We start from the raw sequence: 23,550 nt of genomic DNA on the forward strand, positions 1-23,550 counted from the left end.
ATAAATACGGTACCTGGGGCAGCAGCCATACACATATATACGGTACCTGGGGCAGCAGCCATACACATATATACGGTACCTGGGGCAGCAGCCATACACATATATACGGTACCTGGGGCAGCAGCCATACACATATATACGGTACCTGGGGCAGCAGCCATACATATATATACGGTACCTGGGGCAGCAGCCATACATACATATATATACGGTACCTGGGGCAGCAGCCATACATACACATATATACGGTACCTGGGGCAGCAGCCATACATACACATATATACGGTACCTGGGGCAGCAGCCATACACATATATACGGTACCTGGGGCAGCAGCCATACACATATATACGGTACCTGGGGCAGCAGTCATACACATATATACGGTACCTGGGGCAGCAGCCATACACATATATACGGTACCTGGGGCAGCAGCCATACACATATATACGGTACCTGGGGCAGCAGCCATACACATATATACGGTACCTGGGGCAGCAGCCATACACATATATACGGTACCTGGGGCAGCAGCCATACACATATATACGGTACCTGGGGCAGCAGCCATACATACACATAAATACGGTACCTGGGGCAGCAGCCATACACATATATACGGTACCTGGGGCAGCAGCCATACACATATATACGGTACCTGGGGCAGCAGCCATACATATATATACGGTACCTGGGGCAGCAGCATGCCGATCTCCTCCACCTCCCGCACCGAGAACAGGGCATAGCCGGCCGCATGCTCGAACAGGACGTGTAGCAGCACCTGGGGGAGGAAGCGCAGACAGGCGGGGTCAGAGCCCGGTCTATGCGGAGATGTACTGTCCCCTCCCCCCCGGGGTCTCCGGTATACCTTCCCTCCCCCCGGGGTGCCCCAGACCCCACACTCACCATGACGACCACCTCCCGCCGCCGACCAGAAACAGACTGAGCGAAGCACGCGGCGCCTCCTGGCCACACGTCCGCCTGCTCCGCCCCTCAGTGTGCAGCCAATCACACAGCCGCATCTCCCGACTGACGGGTGCCGCCGCCAATTACAGGACAGAAAACGGCGTGTAACCACCGAGCACAGGAGGTGGGGATAGACAGGCCGAACCCGCCATCAGTACTCTATTGTACCTGGGAGGACGGCGACATAACACGTGGTAGAGTGCCCCAGTCTAGCAGCCACATGTAATAATGGTGTGCCATAGCTGTGTAATAACTCTGCTATATACTATATCTGTGTAATCATCCTGCTATATACTATACCTGTGTAATAACTCATATATTATACCTGTATAATCATCCTGCTATGTGCCATAGCTGTTTAATAACTCTGATATCTACTATACCTGTGTAATCATCCTGCTATGTGCCATGCCTGTGTAATAACTCTCCTATATACTATATCTGTGTAATCATTCTGCTATATACTATATCTGTGTAATAACTCTGCTATATACTATATCTGTGTAATCATTCTGCTATATACTATATCTGTGTAATAACTCTGCTATACGCCGTCCCTGTGTGATCATCCCGCTATGCGCCGTCCCTGTGTGATCATCCCGCTATAGGCCATCCCTGTGTAATCATCTTGCTATACGCCATGCCTGTGTAATAACGCAGCTATATACTATACCTGTGTAATCATCCTGCTATATACTATATCTGTGTAATAACTTTGCTATACGCCGTCCCTGCGTGATCCTCCCGCTATACGCCGTCCCTGCGTGATCCTCCCGCTATACGCCGTCCCTGCGTGATCCTCCCGCTATACGCCGTCCCTGCGTGATCCCTGTGTAATAATAATACCACGATGGGCTTTGTATATGAGGGGGCGCAGTCAGCGTACGAGGGGGGGTGCAGTAAGTGTACGAGGGGAGGGTGCAGCTTCCTATGACCCAAACGGATCCCCCCCTACCCCCACACAACTTGTGCTTCATTTGTGGGAACACAATCACGTCACAAGGGGTCAGGTCTGGACTGTGCGGCAGATGGCGAAGCTCCTGGATGGGTTCATGGGCCAGAACATCCACCACTGTCCTGGATTTGTGGGCAGGCGCATTGCCATGATGGAGAAGGGTACCGCGAGCGAGACTTCTTGGATGGCGCCTGGAAAAAGTTTCCAGCGCTTGAGGCAGGCATTGGTTGGCGTTAGGGATGGACTGTGGTAGCCCACCATGAAATGATGGCAGGGCTTCCGCCATCAAATCTTTGAAGCGATGGTAACTAACCATATAAACAATATAAATATGATTTGCGCTTGTGGAAAGAATCCCTGTTTGCGCATGTGCAGTAGCACCCGCGGCTGTATCTGATGTAAAACAGCTGATTTCAGCTATATATTAACATTGGATGGCCATCACTTCCGCACCATCGGAAAGCCACCATTGAATGGTAGGAACACTACCATCGTAAGGAAAACATTGATAGTGAAACATCGGTAGCCAATGTCCATCCCTAGTTGGCGTATCAGTCCCCGGTGTGCTGCATGAGTGGTACAGTAGCTACTACATGACCAGCCTTGGCCACAATAACAGCCACCATCTGCTTGGCCAGACTGTGATCACGTCAGAACTTCTGTGCTGGCACACCTCCAAGCGGGGCCACTGGGCCGACTGTTGATGGGTCTCTGGGTCGAAACTGTAGATCTAGGATTCATCTCCACTGATGATCTCCCAAACAGAGATTGAGCAACATCCATCAAACCTGGCTCGCATGTTGCGGCTGGAAGTCACCCGAGCCGCCTCCTGCTCGCACCCAGCATGCAGAAACCTTGCTCAGGCCAAGCTTTTGTGGAGTATTGAGTGGATGGATCCGGATGAGATGCCCATCGTCTTCTCTAACTGGGTCACTGTCACCCTGGCATCCATGTCAACTGTGGCCCGCACGGCAGCAACGTTATCCCCGGTGGCAGACACTTTTGGTCGCAGCACTCATCTTCCAGGGACCGTCTATCACGCAGAAACTTTGCAAACCACTCAAACACGGTGTTTCGGGATGCTGCCTTCTCCCTAGAAAGCGGCTCTCAGTCGGTCAGAACTCTCCTGCTGCCGCAGACCACTCCTGTGATCATAAAGGATCATGGCTCTCCAGTGGCCTCTGGGCCTGATTCAGACCCGGTCGCAAGCGCTGAGCGCTGGCAACCGGGTCGATGGTGGCCCAGAGCACATGCGCACGACGGTGCCGGCTCCGTCGTGCGCATGCGCCAGACCCGGATAGCGACGGGCAATCCGTCGCTCCGGGTCTCGTACCAAAGGGGGCGAGCTGTCGATGATGAGTGACAGCATGCCCCCTTTGGTGGGCGGGCCGGGGTAGCGGCTGCCCAAACGGAGGCGTTCCCATGTGAACGCCTCCGTCTGGGGCTGGCCCCACTGACATCACGAGTGATGTCAGTGGGAGTGCTTTTGGCTCTGTTAGAGCCGAAATCTCTCTGGGGCTTGCGGTAGCAAGCCCGACTGTCGCGATGGTCTTGACCATCGCGACCATCTTCCTGGCAGCTCGCTATAGCTGTGGGTGGTCACCCACAGCTATACGAGCAGCCAGGAGGCCGTTCTAAAAAATAAAAAAAAACAGCCCTGATTCAGAGCGAGCGGGTCTGTCAGAGCGAGCGGGTCTGAATCAGGGCCTCTGTGAGCTCCATAATGAGTTTGTGAAGGAAGTGAGCTCGCTGACGGCTTTGGTGTGCAGTGCTGCTTATATACTGCTCTGTGCTCTGACATTTCACTAGAACTTTAGTCAGAGATTACAGTTAACAACCAGAGAGACAGATTGTGTCTACCTATGCACTGCACATCCAGAAACTTATTGCACACCCCTCGTAATGTACCCTGCCGTGTAATAATACTACAATATATACTATGCCTGTGTAATGTACTGTGCCTGTGTAATAATACCACAATATATACTATGCCTGTGTAATGTACTGTGCCTGTGTAATAATACCACAATATATACTATGACTGTGTAATGTACTGTGCCTGTGTAATAATACAGCTATATACCGTGCCTGTGTAATAATACTAAAATATACTATGCTTGTGGAATAAATCTACAATATACTATGCCTGTGTAATAATACTACACTATACTATGCCTGTGTAATGTACTGTGCCTGTGTAATAATACTACACTATACTGTGCCTGTGTAATGTACTGTGCCTGTGTAATAATACCACAATATATACTATGCCTGTGTAATGTACTGTGCCTGTGTAATAATACCACAATATATACTATGCCTGTGTAATGTACTGTGCCTGTGTAATAATACTGCTATATACCATGCATGTGTAATTATAATACTAAAATATACTATGCCTGTGTAATGTACTGTGCCTGTGTAATAATACTACACTATACTATGCCTGTGTAATGTACTGTGCCTGTGTAATAATACTACACTATACTATGCATGTGTAATGTACTGTGCCTGTGTAATAATACTACAATATATACTATGCCTGTGTAATAATACCACAATATATACTATGCCTGTGTAGTGTACTGTGCCTGTGTAATAATACTGCTATATACCATGCATGTGTAATTATAATACTAAAATATACTATGCGTGTGTAATCATTTTACAATATACTATGCCTGTGTAATGTACTGTGGGCCTGATTCACACCCGGACGCTATTTGCGGCCGCTCGCTCTCAAAAAGGGGCCGGATATTTTAATTGAGCGCTCGCTCTTTGCGGTGTGAGGACGCCTCTATGTCTGTGCGAGCGTCCGCTAAATGCGCTCGCTATTTTTTCAAGACGCCCCTTTGCCGTTCGCAAATCACGTCATCTCCTGTTTTTATTAGATTAATCGGGAACATCGAACGGCAGCTGAACTGCTCGCAGTGCTTGAGGTAGGAATTACTTCCCGCAAGCACTGTGAGCAGTTCAGGCTAAAAGACAACCAAGTGACGTGGTCGATGACGCTCCTTTACTAATTATGCACACCCATTAAACGCCGTTTTGACCGTTGGGCACGCCTGCGTTCGCACAACCACTCCCCCATTTTCAAGCACCTTCCCCTGTTACCACCCACAAACGGTACATTCTGTCACTCAAATTAGCAGCCCCTCTGTGTTTATGAGCGCACGATTTCCGACCGCAATGACTGGTTTGCGCATGCGCATTGCGAACCATACGCATGTGCAGTTGTGTGACCATTGCTCAGAGCGAGCGTTCGGATGCTTACGAGCGGCTCTGAATCAGGCCCTGTGTCTGTGTAATAATACTACAATATATACTATGCCTGTGTGTACTGTGGGCCTAATTCAGATCCACTCGCGAGCGCCGAGCGCTCACAAGCAGGTCGATGTTGGCCAAGTGCGCATGCGCACGACGGAGGCGGCTCTGTCGCGCGCATGCGCAAGACCTGAATAACGACGGCCAGGCCGTCGTTATGGGTCTCGCACCAAAGGGGGCGTGCTGTCGATGGTGAGTGACAGCACGCCCCTTTGGTGGGCGTGCTGGGGGCGTGGCTGCCCAGACGGAGGCGTTCCCATGGGAACACCTACCGTCTGGGGCCGGCCCCACTGACATCACAAGTGATGTCAGTGGGAGTGCTTTTGGCTCTGATAGAGCCGAAATCACTCCAGGGCTTGCGGCAACGAGACCCTACCGCAAGGGTCTCGTCGCAAGCCCGATGGTCGCGATGGTCTTGACCATCGCGACCATCATTTTGGCCGCTCGCTATAGCTGTGGGTGGTTACCCACAGCTATGCGAGCGGCCAGGAGGCCTGCTCTTAAATTCAGAGGGACGGCCCTGATTCAGAGCGAACGCTCTGTCAGAGCGTCCGGCTCTGAATCAGGGCCTGTGTCTGTGTAATAATACAGCTATATACCATGCCTGTGTAATGTACTGTGCCTGTGTAATAATACAGCTATATACCATGCCTGTGTAATGTACTGTGCCTGTGTAATAATACAGCTATATACCATGCCTGTGTACTGTGTCTGTGTAATAATACAGCTATATACCATGCCTGTGTAATGTACTGTGCCTGTGTAATAATACAGCTATATACCATGCCTGTGTACTGTGTCTGTGTAATAATACAGCTATATACCATGCCTGTGTAATGTACTGTGCCTGTGTAATAATACAGGTTGAGTCTCCCATATCCAAAATGCTTGGGACCAGGGGTATTTTGGAATATTTGCATTAAATTATGAAATATCTTGGGAATGGGACCCAAATCTAACCACAGAATGCATTTATGTTTATATATACCTTATACACACAGCTTGATGGTTATTTTATACAATATTATTAATAATTTGTGCTTTAAACAAAGTTTGTGTACATTGAATCATCAGAAAGCAAAGCTTTCACTTTCTCAGTCATGCAAACATTTTTCCGTATTTCGGAATATTTGGATATGGGAGACTCAACCTGTACTACACTATACTATGCCTGTGTAATGTACTGTGCCTGTGTAATAATACTGCTGTATACCGTGCCTGTCTAATAATACCACAATATATACTATGCCTGTGTAATGTACTGTGTCTGTGTAATAATACTACAATATATAATATGCCTGTGTAATGTACTGTGCTTGTGTAATAATACAGCTATATACCATGCCTGTGTAATAAATATAGTATGCCTGTGTAATAATACTACACTATACTATGCCTGTGTAATAATACTACACTATACTATGCCTGTGTAATAATACTACACTATACTATGCCTGTTTAATGTACTATGCCTGTGTAATAATACTGCTGTATACCATGCCGGTGTAATGTACTGTGCCTGTGTAATAATACTGCTGTATACTTTGCCTGTGTAATGTACTGTGCCTGTGTAATAATACCACAATATATACTATGCCTGTGTAATGTACTGTGCCTGTGTAATAATACCACAATATATACTATGACTGTGTAATAATACTACAATATACTATGGCTGTGTAATAATATCGTATTTTACCATGCCTGTGTAATAATACTGCAATATACTATGGCTGTGTAATAATGCCATAATGTTTTGGTCTCCGGAGCCCTTACAGCAGCGGTTTTAACCGCTTTACCGCGGCACACTAGTGTACCCCCGGCGGTTGTTTAGTGTGCCGTTGCCGCCGCCCTCAAAGCCGGCCGATCAGTGCAATCAGTGCGGGGCGGGCAGCGATGCCGCTGAGCTCTTCTGGGAAGCTCAGGCGCAACTGGTCCGTAACCTCTGTAGGCGTAGCGGTGTGACATCACAGGTCACGCCTGCCCGCTCAGCCAGCCACGCATCCCGCTGTGCACTGTCAGCCGATGAGGCACAGGTAGGTGCCAAATAAAAATTATACGTATTCTTGTGTGAGCCTATGTGACTTGCTGGGTTTTTTTTTTGGGGGGTGTGTATGGGTTTCGGGGAGAGCAATGTGGGTCTTTTCTGTAGGGGTCAGCCAGTGGGTTTTTTTTTGAGTGGGGAGCAATGTGGTTTATAAATATTCTGTGTGGCCAGCCAATGTAATTGGGGGCAAGGTTTCTTTTTTTTCTTTTTATGAGGGGGCCAGCCAAATGTTACACTGGCCTCCACAGAAAAATGTATGTGTTATATTCCTATGGAGGCCAATGTATATGTGTTATATTCCTCTGGAGGCCAATGTATTTGTGTTTTATTCCTATGGAGGCCAAGGTATATGTGTTATATTCCTATGGAGGCCAATGTATATGTGTTATATTCCTCTGGAGGCCAATGTATTTGTGTTTTATTCCTATGGAGGCCAATGTATGTGTGTTATATTCCTATGGAGGCCAATGTATGTGTGTTATATTCCTATGGAGGCCAATGTATATGTGTTATATTCCTATGGAGGCCAATGTATATGTGTTATATTCCTCTGGAGGCCAATGTATTTGTGTTTTATTCCTATGGAGGCCAATGTATATGTGTTATATTCCTGCGGAGGCCAATGTATATGTGTTATATTCCTGCGGAGGCCAATGTATATGTGTTATATTCCTGCGGAGGCCAATGTATATGTGTTATATTCCTATGGAGGCCAAGGTATATGTGTTATATTCCTAATGGAGGCCAATGTATATGTGTTATATTCCTCTGGAGGCCAATGTATTTGTGTTTTATTCCTATGGAGGCCAAGGTATATGTTATATTCCTATGGAGGCCAATGTATATGTGTTATATTCCTATGGAGGCCAATGTATATGTGTTATATTCCTCTGGAGGCCAATGTATTTGTGTTTTATTCCTATGGAGGCCAATGTATTTGTGTTTTATTCCTATGGAGGCCAATGTATTTGTGTTTTATTCCTATGGAGGCCAAGGTATTTGTGTTTTATTCCTATGGAGGCCAATGTATTTGTGTTTTATTCCTATGGAGGCCAATGTATGTGTGTTATATTCCTGCGGAGGCCAATGTATGTGTGTTATATTCCTATGGAGGCCAAGGTATATGTGTTATATTCCTATGGAGGCCAAGGTATATGTGTTATATTCCTATGGAGGCCAAGGTATATGTTATATTCCTATGGAGGCCAATGTATATATGTTTTATTCCTATGGAGGCCAATGTATTTGTGTTTTATTCCTATGGAGGCCAATGTATATGTGTTTTATTCCTATGGAGGCCAATGTATTTGTGTTTTTATTCCTATGGAGGCCAAGGTATTTGTGTTTTATTCCTATGGAGGCCAATGTATGTGTGTTATATTCCTATGGAGGCCAATGTATGTGTGTTATATTCCTATGGAGGCCAATGTATGTGTGTTATATTCCTGTTGAGGCCAATGTATTTGTGTTTTATTCCTATGGAGGCCAAGGTATATGTGTTATATTCCTATGGAGGCCAAGGTATATGTTATATTCCTGTGGAGGCCAATGTATGTGTGTTATATTCCTATGGAGGCCAATGTATATGTGTTATATTCCTGTGGAGGCCAATGTATATGTGTTATATTCCTGTGGAGGCCAATGTATTTGTGTTTTATTCCTATGGAGGTCAATGTATTTGTGTTTTATTCCTATGGAGGCCAATGTATGTGTGTTATATTCCTATGGAGGCCAATGTATGTGTGTTATATTCCTATGGAGGCCAATGTTTGTGTGTTATATTCCTATGGAGGCCAATGTATGTGTTTTTTATTCCTGTGGGGCCCAATGTATATGTGTCTGTGGAGGCCAATGTATGTGTTTTATACCTGTGGAGGCCAATGTATGTGTGTTTTATACCTGTGGAGGCCAATGTATGTGTGTTTAATTCCTGTGGGGGCCAATGTATGTGAGTTTTATTCCTGTGGGGGCCAATGTATGTGAGTTTTATTCCTGTGGGGGCCAATGTATGTGTGTTTTATTCTTGAGGAGGCCAATGTATGTGTGTTTTATTCCTGTGGGGGCCAATGTATGTGTGTTTTATTCCAGCGGAGGCCAATGTATGTGTGTTTTATTCCTGCGGAGGCCAATGTATGTGTGTTTTATTCCTGTGGGGGCCAATGTATGTGTGTTTTATTCCTGAGGAGGCCAATGTATGTGTGTTATATTCCTATGGAGGCCAATGTATGTGTGTTATATTCCTATGGAGGCCAATGTATGTGTGTTTTATTCCTATGGAGGCCAATGTATGTGTGTTTTATACCTGTGGAGGCCAATGTATGTGTGTTTTATACCTGTGGAGGCCAATGTATGTGTGTTTTATTCCTGTGGGGGCCAATGTATGTGTGTTTTATTCCTGTGGAGGCCAATGTAGTGTGTTTTATTCCTGAGGAGGCCAATGTATGTGTGTTTTATTCCTATGGAGGCCAATGTAGTGTGTTATATTCCTATGGAGGCCAATGTATGTGTGTTTTATTCCTATGGAGGCCAATGTATTTGTGTTTTATTCCTATGGAGGCCAATGTATGTGTGTTTTATTCCTATGGAGGCCAATGTATGTGTGTTATATTCCTATGGAGGCCAATGTATATGTGTCTGTGGAGGCCAATGTATGTGTTTTTTATTCCTGTGGGGCCCAATGTATATGTGTCTGTGGAAGCCAATGTATGTGTTTTATACCTGTGGAGGCCAATGTATGTGTGTTTTATACCTGTGGAGGCCAATGTATGTGTGTTTAATTCCTGTGGGGGCCAATGTATGTGAGTTTTATTCCTGTGGGGGCCAATGTATGTGTGTTTTATTCCTGAGGAGGCCAATGTATGTGTGTTTTATTCCTGTGGGGGCCAATGTATGTGTGTTTTATTCCAGCGGAGGCCAATGTATGTGTGTTTTATTCCTGCGGAGGCCAATGTATGTGTGTTTTATTCCTGTGGGGGCCAATGTATGTGTGTTTTATTCCTGAGGAGGCCAATGTATGTGTGTTATATTCCTATGGAGGCCAATGTATGTGTGTTTTATACCTGTGGAGGCCAATGTATGTGTGTTTTATACCTGTGGAGGCCAATGTATGTGTCTTTTATTCCTGTGGGGGCCAATGTATGTGTGTTATATTCCTATGGAGGCCAATGTAGTGTGTTTTATTCCTGAGGAGGCCAATGTATGTGTGTTTTATACCTGTGGAGGCCAATGTATGTGTGTTTTATTCCTGTGGGGGCCAATGTATGTGTGTTTTATTCCTGTGGAGGCCAATGTAGTGTGTTTTATTCCTGAGGAGGGCAATGTATGTGTGTTATATTCCTATGGAGGCCAATGTATGTGTTTTTTATTCCTATGGAGGCCAATGTAGTGTGTTATATTCCTATGGAGGCCAATGTATGTGTGTTATATTCCTATGGAGGCCAATGTATGTGTGTTATATTCCTATGGAGGCCAATGTATGTGTGTTATATTCCTATGGAGGCCAATGTATATGTGTCTGTGGAGGCCAATGTATGTGTTTTTTATTCCTGTGGGGCCCAATGTATATGTGTCTGTGGAGGCCAATGTATGTGTTTTATACCTGTGGAGGCCAATGTATGTGTGTTTTATACCTGTGGAGGCCAATGTATGTGAGTTTTATTCCTGTGGGGGCCAATGTATGTGTGTTTTATTCCTGAGGAGGCCAATGTATGTGTGTTTTATTCCTGTGGGGGCCAATGTATGTGTGTTTTATTCCAGCGGAGGCCAATGTATGTGTGTTTTATTCCTGCGGAGGCCAATGTATGTGTGTTTTATTCCTGTGGGGGCCAATGTATGTGTGTTTTATTCCTGAGGAGGCCAATGTATGTGTGTTATATTCCTATGGAGGCCAATGTATGTGTGTTTTATTCCTATGGAGGCCAATGTATGTGTGTTTTATACCTGTGGAGGCCAATGTATGTGTGTTTTATACCTGTGGAGGCCAATGTATGTGTCTTTTATTCCTGTGGGGGCCAATGTATGTGTGTTATATTCCTATGGAGGCCAATGTAGTGTGTTTTATTCCTGAGGAGGCCAATGTATGTGTGTTTTATACCTGTGGAGGCCAATGTATGTGTGTTTTATTCCTGTGGGGGCCAATGTATGTGTGTTTTATTCCTGTGGAGGCCAATGTAGTGTGTTTTATTCCTGAGGAGGCCAATGTATGTGTGTTTTATTCCTGAGGAGGCCAATGTATGTGTGTTTTATTCCTATGGAGGCCAATGTAGTGTGTTATATTCCTATGGAGGCCAATGTATGTGTGTTTTATTCCTATGGAGGCCAATGTATTTGTGTTTTATTCCTATGGAGGCCAATGTATGTGTGTTTTATTCCTATGGAGGCCAATGTATGTGTGTTATATTCCTATGGAGGCCAATGTATGTGTGTTATATTCCTATGGAGGCCAATGTATATGTGTCTGTGGAGGCCAATGTATGTGTTTTTTATTCCTGTGGGGCCCAATGTATATGTGTCTGTGGAGGCCAATGTATGTGTTTTATACCTGTGGAGGCCAATGTATGTGTGTTTTATACCTGTGGAGGCCAATGTATGTGTGTTTAATTCCTGTGGGGGCCAATGTATGTGAGTTTTATTCCTGTGGGGGCCAATGTATGTGTGTTTTATTCCTGTGGGGGCCAATGTATGTGTGTTTTATTCCAGCGGAGGCCAATGTATGTGTGTTTTATTCCTGCGGAGGCCAATGTATGTGTGTTTTATTCCTGTGGGGGCCAATGTATGTGTGTTTTATTCCTGAGGAGGCCAATGTATGTGTGTTATATTCCTATGGAGGCCAATGTATGTGTGTTTTATTCCTATGGAGGCCAATGTATGTGTGTTTTATACCTGTGGAGGCCAATGTATGTGTGTTTTATACCTGTGGAGGCCAATGTATGTGTGTTTTATTCCTGTGGGGGCCAATGTATGTGTGTTTTATTCCTGTGGAGGCCAATGTAGTGTGTTTTATTCCTGAGGAGGCCAATGTATGTGTGTTATATTCCTATGGAGGCCAATGTATGTGTGTTTTATTCCTATGGAGGCCAATGTAGTGTGTTATATTCCTATGGAGGCCAATGTAGTGTGTTATATTCCTATGGAGGCCAATGTATGTGTGTTTTATTCCTATGGAGGCCAATGTATGTGTGTTTTATTCCTGTGGGGGCCAATGTATGTGTGTTTTATTCCTGTGGAGGCCAATGTAGTGTGTTTTATTCCTGAGGAGGCCAATGTATGTGTGTTTTATTCCTATGGAGGCCAATGTAGTGTGTTATATTCCTATGGAGGCCAATGTATGTGTGTTTTATTCCTATGGAGGCCAATGTATTGGTGTTTTATTCCTATGGAGGCCAATGTATGTGTGTTTTATTCCTATGGAGGCCAATGTATGTGTGTTATATTCCTATGGAGGCCAATGTATGTGTGTTATATTCCTATGGAGGCCAATGTATATGTGTCTGTGGAGGCCAATGTATGTGTTTTTTATTCCTGTGGGGCCCAATGTATATGTGTCTGTGGAGGCCAATGTATGTGTTTTATACCTGTGGAGGCCAATGTATGTGTGTTTTATACCTGTGGAGGCCAATGTATGTGTGTTTAATTCCTGTGGGGGCCAATGTATGTGAGTTTTATTCCTGTGGGGGCCAATGTATGTGTGTTTTATTCCTTTGGGGGCCAATGTATGTGTGTTTTATTCCAGCGGAGGCCAATGTATGTGTGTTTTATTCCTGCGGAGGCCAATGTATGTGTGTTTTATTCCTGTGGGGGCCAATGTATGTGTGTTTTATTCCTGAGGAGGCCAATGTATGTGTGTTATATTCCTATGGAGGCCAATGTATGTGTGTTTTATTCCTATGGAGGCCAATGTATGTGTGTTTTATACCTGTGGAGGCCAATGTATGTGTGTTTTATACCTGTGGAGGCCAATGTATGTCTGTTTTATTCCTGTGGGGGCCAATGTATGTGTGTTTTATTCCTGTGGAGGCCAATGTAGTGTGTTTTATTCCTGAGGAGGCCAATGTATGTGTGTTATATTCCTATGGAGGCCAATGTATGTGTGTTTTATTCCTATGGAGGCCAATGTAGTGTGTTATATTCCTATGGAGGCCAATGTAGTGTGTTATATTCCTATGGAGGCCAATGTATGTGTGTTTTATTCCTATGGAGGCCAATGTATGTGTGTTTTATTCCTATGGAGGCCAATGTATGTGTGTTTTATTCCTATGGAGGCCAATGTATGTGTGTTTTTTTATGTGGGAGCCAATGTGCATGTTTTTTCATCGGCCGCGAACGCCACATCGCCGGATTGCGTGCCTTAGCAATTTTAAAATCTTGCGCTGTGTGCCTCAAGCTGAAAATCACTGACTTAGAGGCTTTGTCATTTCTCCCATCTGTCCCAATATTGAGACAGGCTCTGGTGGAAAAGGCTTTTACTTTAGAATTGGCCTCGGCACACCCAGAAATGGGGCTAACGCACCCCCATTTTCTGGAACTCTGACTGATGCCGTCCCCATTCCACCCCCTAATGGCACCCGGGCACAGCGGGCGAGCATCGTAGCTGTATGTCATCCATGCTGCATAGATTCTCCCATACTCTGCTCCTAGGAGTTTGCAGCTGGTGGCAGACAGTGATGAGGAGGCTGAGCCCAGGGGGGATCACAGCCGCCATGCAGGAAGGATCTGGAGGAGAGATCCTGGATTCCGGTCAGGGACGTTAGTAAAAAGATTTCATAGGACGTTTCCGGGTAAGCCGGGCAATGGGTGCTCGGTGCCCACCATTGCACTGGCAAGCCTGGTTACTATGGGCTTCAGATGAGCTGCTTAGATTAGGCCCTGATTGGATGAGTCATCAGTGGTCGGCCCAATATCGACTTCCCTTCAGCCACCGGCTGGTCGCCTGAGAATCTGGCCTCTAAGCTTGGGTTACGCTTTCCTTCTCAGTTGCACGCGACTCCCTCCATGTACATCCAAACGTGCAAGTGCAGCGACGCCCACTTTTAGCCCATGCACGCTGTAATACCGACTGGTGCGTCCCTATACGCCACCATCTGTCGCACCGGCGAAACGGCCATCAGCCCTACGGCAGGTGCGGTGTTTCCGTCTGACCGCGGTCTCCTATGATTGGGTCTGTGCTTTCACTGACAGGCCCACGACGCTCTCATAATATGCCCACCGAGCGGATCACTTCTGCGTGCACTATTCGCCAACGCCCATCACTTTTCCTCCACATTCCTGATACCATCTGACCCGATGGCAGCAACGCCTTTCTGCATACACTCTAGACCTCATTCAGAGTCTCTCGCTAGGGCGCGATCGCTCGCTCCGAGCGATTATTTTCACATCTGCGCATGCGTATAATTCGCAGTGCACGTGCGCAAGCCATTTGTTGCGATCAGATTTTGGTTGCTCGTAAGCCACTATCAGGTCGCTGCTTTGAGTCACAGATAGCGCCGTTTGTGGGTGGTAACCGGGGAAGGTGCTTATGAACGGGGGAGTGGATGTGCGAACGCAGACGTGTCAGGCAGCCAAAACGCCATTTAAAGGGAGTGCATAATTAGCAAAGTGGCGTAATTGTACGCGTCACCTGCATGTATTTCAGCCAGCACTGATCGCTGTGCTTGCGGCAGGGAAAGGCAACCCCAAGGGCTGCGCGCAGCTCCGATGGCTCTTTATGGTCCCGATTAATCCTTCATTTCCCGGAGACGACATGTGTTGGGAGTGGCGATGGGGCGTCTTTAGACACTTGCGAGCGCACTTTGCCGTATCTCGCTAACACATGTGGGCGTCCTTATGAGACGCAGTGCGAGCGTTTCATTTAAATAGCCGGCCCCTTTTTGCCAGCGAACGATCGCGCCGTAGCGAGAGACTCTGAATGAGGTCCTCTGTGTAGCATGTGCGCAATTGCAAATATTCACTCAATTACGTGACCTTCAGCGTTATCAGCATTGTGTGTTACCCCAAACCAGGCCCATTGTATGCACTGTCTGTCATCTCTGGCAATCCCTGATTAATGTCTGTCTCTTGCTGCCTGACTCCTCATGTATCCGGCTGCCTCATGTTCCTGACTCTGGGCCTGATTAAGACCCGCTCGTGTTGGCCCAGTGCGCATGCGCGAGACCCGGAGTGACGGCTTGTACCAAAGGGGGCGTGCTGTCGATGTTGAGTGGCAGCACGCCCCCTTTGGTGGGCGGGCCGGGGGCGTGGCTGGCCAGACGGAGGCGTTCCCATGGGAACGCCTACCGTCTGGGGCCGGCCCCACTGACATCACAAGTGCTGTCAGTGGGAGTGATTTGGGCTCTGGTAGAGCCGAAAGCACTCTGGGGCTTGCGGCAACGAGACCCTACCGCAAGGGTCTCGTCGCAAGCCCGATGGTCACAATGGTCTTGACCATCGCGACCATCTCCTGGCCGCTCGCTATAGCTGTGGTTGGTCACCCACAGCTATGCGAGCGGCCAGGAGGCCCATCTAAAAAACAGAGGGACAGCCCTGATTCAGAGCGAGCGCTCTGTCAGAGCATCCGGCTCTGAATCAGGGCCTATATTACTGGTTTATACTCCCGATTCCTGCTGGTCTGCTAGTATAAGTCTGATATAGCTGTGAGCAGGGTGCAGGCTGGGAGATGGGGCTGTGTGCAGGGTGGAGGCTGGGAGATGGGGCTGTGTGCAGGGTGGAGGCTGGGAGATGAGGCTGTGTGCAGGGTGCAGGCTGGGAGATGAGGCTGTGTGCAGGGTGCAGGCTGGGAGATGGGGATGTGTGCAGGGTGGAGGCTGGGAGATGAGGCTGTGTGCAGGGTGGAGGCTGGGAGATGAGGCTGTGTGCAGGGTGCAGGCTGGGAGATGGGATGTGTGCAGGTTGGAGGCTGGGAGATGAGGCTGTGTGCAGGGTGCAGGCTGGGAGATGGGGTGTGTGCAGGGTGCAGGCTGGGAGATAAGGCTGTGTGCAGGGTGGAGGCTGGGAGATGAGGCTGTGTGCTGGGTGCAGGCTGGGAGATGAGGCTGTGTGCAGGGTGGAGGCTGGGAGATGAGGCTGTGTGCAGGGTGCTGGCTGGGAGATGAGGCTGTGTGCAGGGTGGAGGCTGGGAGATGAGGCTGTGTGCAGGGTGGAGGCTGGAAGATGAGGCTGTGTGCAGGGTGGAGGCTGGGAGATGAGGCAGGGTGCAGGCTGGGAGATGGGGTGTGTGCAGGTTGGAGGCTGGGAGATGAGGCTGTGTGCAGGGTGCAGGCTGGGAGATGGGGTGTGTGCAGGGTGCAGGCTGGGAGATGAGGCTGTGTGCAGGCTGGGAGATGAGGCTGTGTGCAGGGTGCAGGCTGGGAGATGGGGTGTGTGCAGGGTGCAGGATGGGAGATGGGGCTGTGTGCAGGTTGGAGGCTGGGAGATGGGGTGTGTGCAGGGTGCAGGCTGGGAGATGAGGCTGTGTGCAGGGTGCAGGCTGGGAGATGGGGCTGTGTGCAGGGTGCAGGCTGGGAGATGGGGCTGTGTGCAGGGTGGAGGCTGGGAGATGGGGCTGTGTGCAGGGTGGAGGCTGGGAGATGAGGCTGTGTGCAGGGTGCAGGCTGGGAGATGGGGTGTGTGCAGGGTGGAGGCTGGGAAATGAGGCTGTGTGCAGGGTGCAGGCTGGGAGATGGGGTGTGTGCAGGGTGGAGGCTGGGAGATGAGGCTGTGTGCAGGGTGCATGCTGGGAGATGAGGCTGTGTGCAGGGTGGAGGCTGGGAGATGAGGCGGTGCAGGCTGGGAGATGGGGCAGGGTGCAGGCTGGGAGATGGGGCTGTGTGCAGGGTGCAGGCTGGGAGATGGGGCTGTGTGCAGGGTGCAGGCTGGGAGATGGGGCTGTGTGCAGGGTGCAGGCTGGGAGATGAGGCTGTGTGCAGGGTGGAGGCTGGGAGATGGGGCTGTGTGCAGGGTGCAGGCTGGGAGATGGGGATGTGTGCAGGGTGGAGGCTGGGAGATGAGGCTGTGTGCAGGCTGGGAGATGAGGCTGTGTGCAGGGTGGAGGCTGGGAGATTGGGCTGTGTGCAGGGTGCAGGCTGGGAGATGGGGCTGTGTGCAGGGTGCAGGCTGGGAGATGAGGCTGTGTGCAGGGTGCAGGCTGGGAGATGAGGCTGTGTGCAGGGTGCAGGCTGGGAGATGAGGCTGTGTGCAGGGTGCAGGCTGGGAGATGGGGCTGTGTGCAGGGTGCAGGCTGGGAGATGGGGCTGGGAGATGGGGCTGTGTGCAGGGTGCAGGCTGGGAGATGAGGCTGGGTGCAGGGTGCAGGCTGGGAGATGAGGCTGTGCAGGGTGCAGGCTGGGAGATGGGGATGTGTGCAGGGTGGAGGCTGGGAGATGAGGCTGTGTGCAGGGTGGAGGCTGGGAGATGAGGCTGTGTGCTGGGTGCAGGCTGGGAGATGAGGCTGTGTGCAGGTTGGAGGCTGGGAGATGGGGTGTGTGCAGGGTGCAGGCTGGGAGATGAGGCTGTGTGCAGGGTGCAGGCTGGGAGATGGGGCTGTGTGCAGGGTGCAGGCTGGGAGATGGGGCTGTGTGCAGGGTGCAGGCTGGGAGATGGGGCTGTGTGCAGGGTGCAGGCTGGGAGATGGGGCTGTGTGCAGGGTGGAGGCTGGGAGATGAGGCTGTGTGCAGGGTGCAGGCTGGGAGATGGGGATGTGTGCAGGGTGCAGGCTGGGAGATGAGGCTGTGTGCAGGGTGCAGGCTGGGAGATGAGGCAGGGTGCAGGCTGGGAGATGGGGATGTGTGCAGGGTGCAGGCTGGGAGATGAGGCTGTGTACAGGGTGCAGGCTGGGAGATGAGGCTGTGTACAGGGTGCAGGCTGGGAGATGGGGTGTGTGCAGGGTGCAGGCTGGGAGATGAGGCTGTGTACAGGGTGGAGGCTAGGAGATGAGGCTGTGTGCAGGCTGGGAGATGGGGTGTGTGCAGGGTGCAGGCTGGGAGATGAGGCTGTGCAGGGTGCAGGCTGGGAGATGGGGATGTGTGCAGGGTGCAGGCTGGGAGATGGGGATGTGTGCAGGGTGGAGGCTGGGAGATGAGGCTGTGTGCTGGGTGCAGGCTGGGAGATGAGGCTGTGTGCAGGTTGGAGGCTGGGAGATGGGGTGTGTGCAGGGTGCAGGCTGGGAGATGAGGCTGTGTGCAGGGTGCAGGCTGGGAGATGGGGCTGTGTGCAGGGTGCAGGCTGGGAGATGGGGCTGTGTGCAGGGTGCAGGCTGGGAGATGGGGCTGTGTGCAGGGTGGAGGCTGGGAGATGAGGCTGTGTGCAGGGTGCAGGCTGGGAGATGGGGATGTGTGCAGGGTGCAGGCTGGGAGATGAGGCTGTGTGCAGGGTGCAGGCTGGGAGATGGGGCTGTGTGCAGGGTGGAGGCTGGGAGATGAGGCTGTGTGCAGGGTGCAGGCTGGGAGATGGGGATGTGTGCAGGGTGCAGGCTGGGAGATGAGGCTGTGTGCAGGGTGCAGGCTGGGAGATGGGGATGTGTGCAGGGTGCAGGCTGGGAGATGAGGCTGTGTGCAGGGTGCAGGCTGGGAGATGAGGCTGTGCACAGGGTGCAGGCTGGGAGATGGGGTGTGTGCAGGGTGCAGGCTGGGAGATGAGGCTGTGTACAGGGTGGAGGCTAGGAGATGAGGCTGTATGCAGGCTGGGAGATGGGGCTGTGTGCAGGGTGGAGGCTGGGAGATGAGGCTGTGTGCAGGATGCAGGCTGGGAGATGAGGCTGTGTGCGTGGTGGAGGCTGGGAGATGAGGCTGTGTGCAGGGTGGAGGCTGGGAGATGGGGCTGTGTGCAGGGTGAACGCTTGGAGCAGTGACAGCATTAGGTGGAGTCAGTGACACAGCAGGAAATAAGAGAGCGTCAGGGAGTGAGGACTGAAGACACGAGAGGGGAATTTCCTCTAAGTTCTACACAATAAAGTCTGTGAGACAGGTGAGTGCAGGAGGACGAGAAGTCAGGAGAGGAAAGAGACCTCAGCATACAGGAGGAGGTGATAAAGAGACAGTGCAGCGAGACAGGGAAGTCATTGTACAGGGAGACAGCAGAGAGTACAGAGAGAGAGAGACAGCAGATTACAGGAAGAGACAGAGCAGAGATACAACAGAGTACAGAGAGAGAGAAAACAGAGAGACAACAGATTACAGGGAGAGACAGAGCTGAGAGACAGCAGAGATACCACAGAGTGCAGGGAGAGACAGCAGAGTACAGGGTGAAGCAGCAGAGAGACCACAGAGTACAGGGAAAGACAGCCGAGAGACAACAGAGTACAGGGAGAGACAGAGCCGAGAGACCGCAGAGTACAGGGAGAGACAGCAGAGAGACCACAGATTACAAGGAGAGACAGCAGAGTACCGGGAGAGACCGCAGAGTACAGGGAGAGACTGATTAGAGAGACCGCAGAGTACAGGAAGAGACAGAGCCGAGAGACCGCAGAGTACAGGGAGAGACAGTGCCGAGAGACCGCAGGGTACAGGGAGAGACAGCTGAGAGACCGCAGAGTACAGGGAGAGACAGAGCCGAGAGACCGCAGAGTACAGGGAGAGACAGCAGAGAGAACACAGATTACAAGGAAAGACAGCAGAGAGACCACAGAGTACAGGGAGAGACAGCAGAGTACAGGGAGAGACCACAGAGTACAGGGAGAGACAGCCGAGAGACCACAGAGTACAGGGAGAGACAGCCGAGAGACCACAGAGTACCGGGAGAGACAGCCGAGAGACCACAGAGTACAGGGAGAGACAGCAGAGTACAGGGAGAAGCAGCAGAGAGACCACAGAGTACAGGGAGAAGCAGCAGAGAGACCACAGAGTACAGGGTGAGACAGCCGAGAGACCACAGAGTACAGGGAGAGACAGCAGAGAGACCACAGAGTACAGGGAGAGACAGAGCCAAGAGACCGCAGAGTACAGGGAGAGACAGAGCCAAGAGACCGCAGAGTACAGGGGGAGACAGTGCCGAGAGACCGCAGAGTACAGGGAGAGACAGAGCCGAGAGACCGCAGAGTAGAGGGAGAGACAGAGCCGAGAGACCACAGAGTACAGGGAGAGACAGCAGAGTACTGGGAGAAGCAGCAGAGAGACCACAGAGTACCAGGAGAGACAGCCGAGAGACCGCAGAGTACAGGGAGAGAGAGCCGAGAGACCGCAGAGTACAGGGAGAGACAGCCGAGAGAACGCAGGGTACAGGTAGAGACAGATTAGAGAGACTACAGAGTACAGGGAGAGACTTATTAGAGAGACCACAGAGTACAGGGAGAGACTGATTAGAGAGACCGCAGAGTACAGGGAGAGACTTATTAGAGAGACCGCAGAGTACAGGGAGAGACTGATTAGAGAGACCGCAGAGTACAGGGAGAGACTTATTAGAGAGACCGCAGAGTACAGGGAGAGACAGAGCCGAGAGATCGCAGGGTACAGGGAGAGATAGCTGAGAGACCGCAGAGTACAGGGAGAGACAGAGCAGAGAGACCGCAGAGTACAGGGAGAGACAGTGCCGGGAGACCGCAGAGTACAGGGAGAGATAGAGCCGAGAGACCACAGAGTACAGGGAGAGACAGCCAAGAGACCGCAGAGTACAGGGAGAGACAGAGCCGAGAGACCGCAGAGTACAGGGAGAGAGAACCGAGAGACCACAGAGTACAGGGAGAGACAGTGCAGAGAGACCGCAGAGTACAGGGAGAGACAGAGCCGAGAGACCGCAGAGTACAGGGAGAGATAGAGCCGAGAGACCACAGAGTACAGGGAGAGACAGCCGAGAGACCGCAGAGTACAGGGAGAGACTTGATTAGAGAGACCACAGAGTACAGGGAGAGACCACAGAGTACAGGGAGAGACTGATTAGAGAGACCGCAGAGTACAGGGAGAGACAGAGCCGAGAGACCGCAGAGTACAGGGAGAGACTTGATTAGAGAGACCACAGAGTACAGGGAGAGACAGCCGAGAGACTACAGAGTACAGGGAGAGACAGAGCCGAGAGACCACAGAGTACAGGGAGAGACAGAGCCGAGAGACCACAGAGTACAGGGAGAGACTGATTAGAGAGACCGCAGAGTACAGGGAGAGACAGAGCCGAGAGACCGCAGAGTACAGGGAGAGACAGAGCCGAGAGACTGATTAGAGAGACCGCAGAGTACAGGGAGAGACAGAGCCGAGAGACTGATTAGAGAGACCGCAGAGTACAGGGAGAGATAGAGCCGAGAGACCACAGGGTACAGGGAGAGACAGAGCCGAGAGACCGCAGAGTACAGGGAGAGATAGAGCCGAGAGACCACAGAGTACAGGGAGAGACAGAGCCGAGAGACCACAGAGTACAGGGAGAGGTAGAGCCGAGAGACCACAGAGTACAGGGAGAGATAGAGCCGAGAGACCGAGTACAGGGAGAGACTGATTAGAGAGATCGCAGAGTACAGGGAGAGACTGATTAGAGAGACCGCAGAGTACAGGGAGAGACAGAGCCGAGAGACCGCAGAGTACAGGGAGAGACAGAGCCGAGAGACTGATTAGAGAGACCGCAGAGTACAGGGAGAGACAGCCGAGAGACTGATTAGAGAGACCGCAGAGTACAGGGAGAGATAGAGCCGAGAGACCACAGGGTACAGGGAGAGACAGAGCCGAGAGACCGCAGAGTACAGGGAGAGATAGAGCCGAGAGACCACAGAGTACAGGGAGAGACAGAGCCGAGAGACCGCAGAGTACAGGGAGAGACTTGATTAGAGAGACCACAGAGTACAGGGAGAGACAGCCGAGAGACTACAGAGTACAGGGAGAGACAGATTAGAGAGACTACAGAGCACAGGGAGAGACAGATTAGAGAGACCACAGAGTACAGGGAGAGACAGAGCCGAGAGACCACAGATTACAGGGAGAGACAGATTACAGAGACCACAGAGCACAGGGAGAGACACATTAGAGAGACCACAGAGTGCAGGGAGCGACAGAGCCGAGAGACCACAGAGTGCAGGGAGAGACAGAGCCAAGAGACCGCATAGTACAGGGGGAGACAGTGCCGAGAGACCGCAGAGTACAGGGAGAGACAGCCGAGAGACCGCAGAGTAGAGGGAGAGACAGAGCCGAGAGACCACAGAGTACAGGGAGAGACAGCAGAGTACAGGGAGAAGCAGCAGAGAGACCACAGAGTACCAGGAGAGACAGCCGAGAGACCGCAGAGTACAGGGAGAGACAGAGCCGAGAGACCACAGAGTACAGGGAGAGACAGCCGAGAGAACGCAGAGTACAGGTAGAGACAGTGCCGAGAGAACGCAGGGTACAGGGAGAGACAGCTCAGAAACCGCAGAGTACAGGGAGAGACTTATTAGAGAGACCGCAGAGTACAGGGAGAGACTGATTAGAGAGACCGCAGAGTACAGGGAGAGACTTATTAGAGAGACCGCAGAGTACAGGGAGAGACAGAGCCGAGAGACCGCAGAGTACAGGGAGAGACAGCAGAGAGACCACAGAGTACCGGGAGAGACAGCCGAGAGACCGCAGACTACAGGGAGAGACAGAGCCGAGAGACCGCAGAGTACAGGGAGAGACAGAGCCGAGAGACCATAGAGTACAGGGGGAGATAGTGCCGAGAGATTGCAGGGTACAGGGAGAGATAGCTGAGAGACCGTAGAGTACAGGGAGAGACAGCAGAGAGACCGCAGAGTACAGGGAGAGACAGAGCAGAGAGACCGCAGAGTACAGGGAGAGACAGCAGAGAGACCACAGATTACAAGGAGAGACAGCTGAGAGACCACAGAGTATAGGGAGAAGCAGCAGAGAGACCACATAGTACAGGGAGAGACAGAGCCGAGAGACTACAAAGTACAGAGAGAGACAGCCGAGAGACCGCAGAGTACAGGGAGAGACAGCCGAGAGACCGCAGAGTAGAGGGAGAGACAGTGCGGAGAGACCGCAGAGTACAGGGAGAGACAGTGCCGGGAGAGACAGAGCCGAGAGACCGCAGAGTACAGGGAGAGAGAACCGAGAGACCACAGAGTACAGGGAGAGACAGTGCGGAGAGACCGCAGAGTACAGGGAGAGACTGATTAGAGAGACCGCAGAGTACAGGGAGAGACAGAGCCGAGAGACCGCAGAGTACAGGGAGAGACTTGATGAGAGACACCACAGAGTACAGGGAGAGACTACAGAGTACAGGGAGAGACAGAGCCGAGAGACCACAGAGCACAGGGAGAGACAGATTAGAGAGACCACAGAGTACAGGGAGAGACAGAGCCGAGAGACCACAGAGTACAGGGAGAGACTGATTAGAGAG

At 50.7% G+C, this 23,550-nt stretch overlaps 2 protein-coding genes across 3 annotated transcripts in view; one reads left to right on the top strand and one right to left on the bottom strand.

Annotated features, from left to right (window-relative positions):
• NOP56 (NOP56 ribonucleoprotein) overlaps positions 1-1,009 on the bottom strand; it is a 19,766-nt gene extending 18,757 nt beyond the window's left edge. The window contains exons 1-2 of the mRNA XM_088450065.1: positions 905-1,009; positions 690-779 (exon numbers count right to left, since the gene is read on the bottom strand). Coding sequence (XP_088306191.1) covers positions 690-779; positions 905-907 — 93 coding nt within the window. The 5' untranslated portion in view covers positions 908-1,009. The remainder of the gene's footprint in view (positions 1-689; positions 780-904) is intronic.
• Positions 1,010-1,121: 112 nt separating this feature from the next.
• Positions 1,122-23,550, top strand: part of LOC148501716 (uncharacterized) — a 55,891-nt gene continuing 33,462 nt past the window's right edge. The window contains exon 1 of one of the 2 annotated variants that reach the window (XM_088450066.1): positions 1,122-1,195. In XM_088450066.1, coding sequence (XP_088306192.1) covers positions 1,193-1,195 — 3 coding nt within the window. In that variant the 5' untranslated portion in view covers positions 1,122-1,192. The remainder of the gene's footprint in view (positions 1,196-23,550) is intronic. The other variant, XM_088450067.1, reaches the window with a different exon arrangement.

The sequence above is a fragment of the Taudactylus pleione genome, unplaced genomic scaffold, assembly GCF_031769625.1.
Source record: "Taudactylus pleione unplaced genomic scaffold, aTauple2 ptg000505l, whole genome shotgun sequence".
NCBI lineage: Eukaryota > Metazoa > Chordata > Amphibia > Anura > Myobatrachidae > Taudactylus > Taudactylus pleione.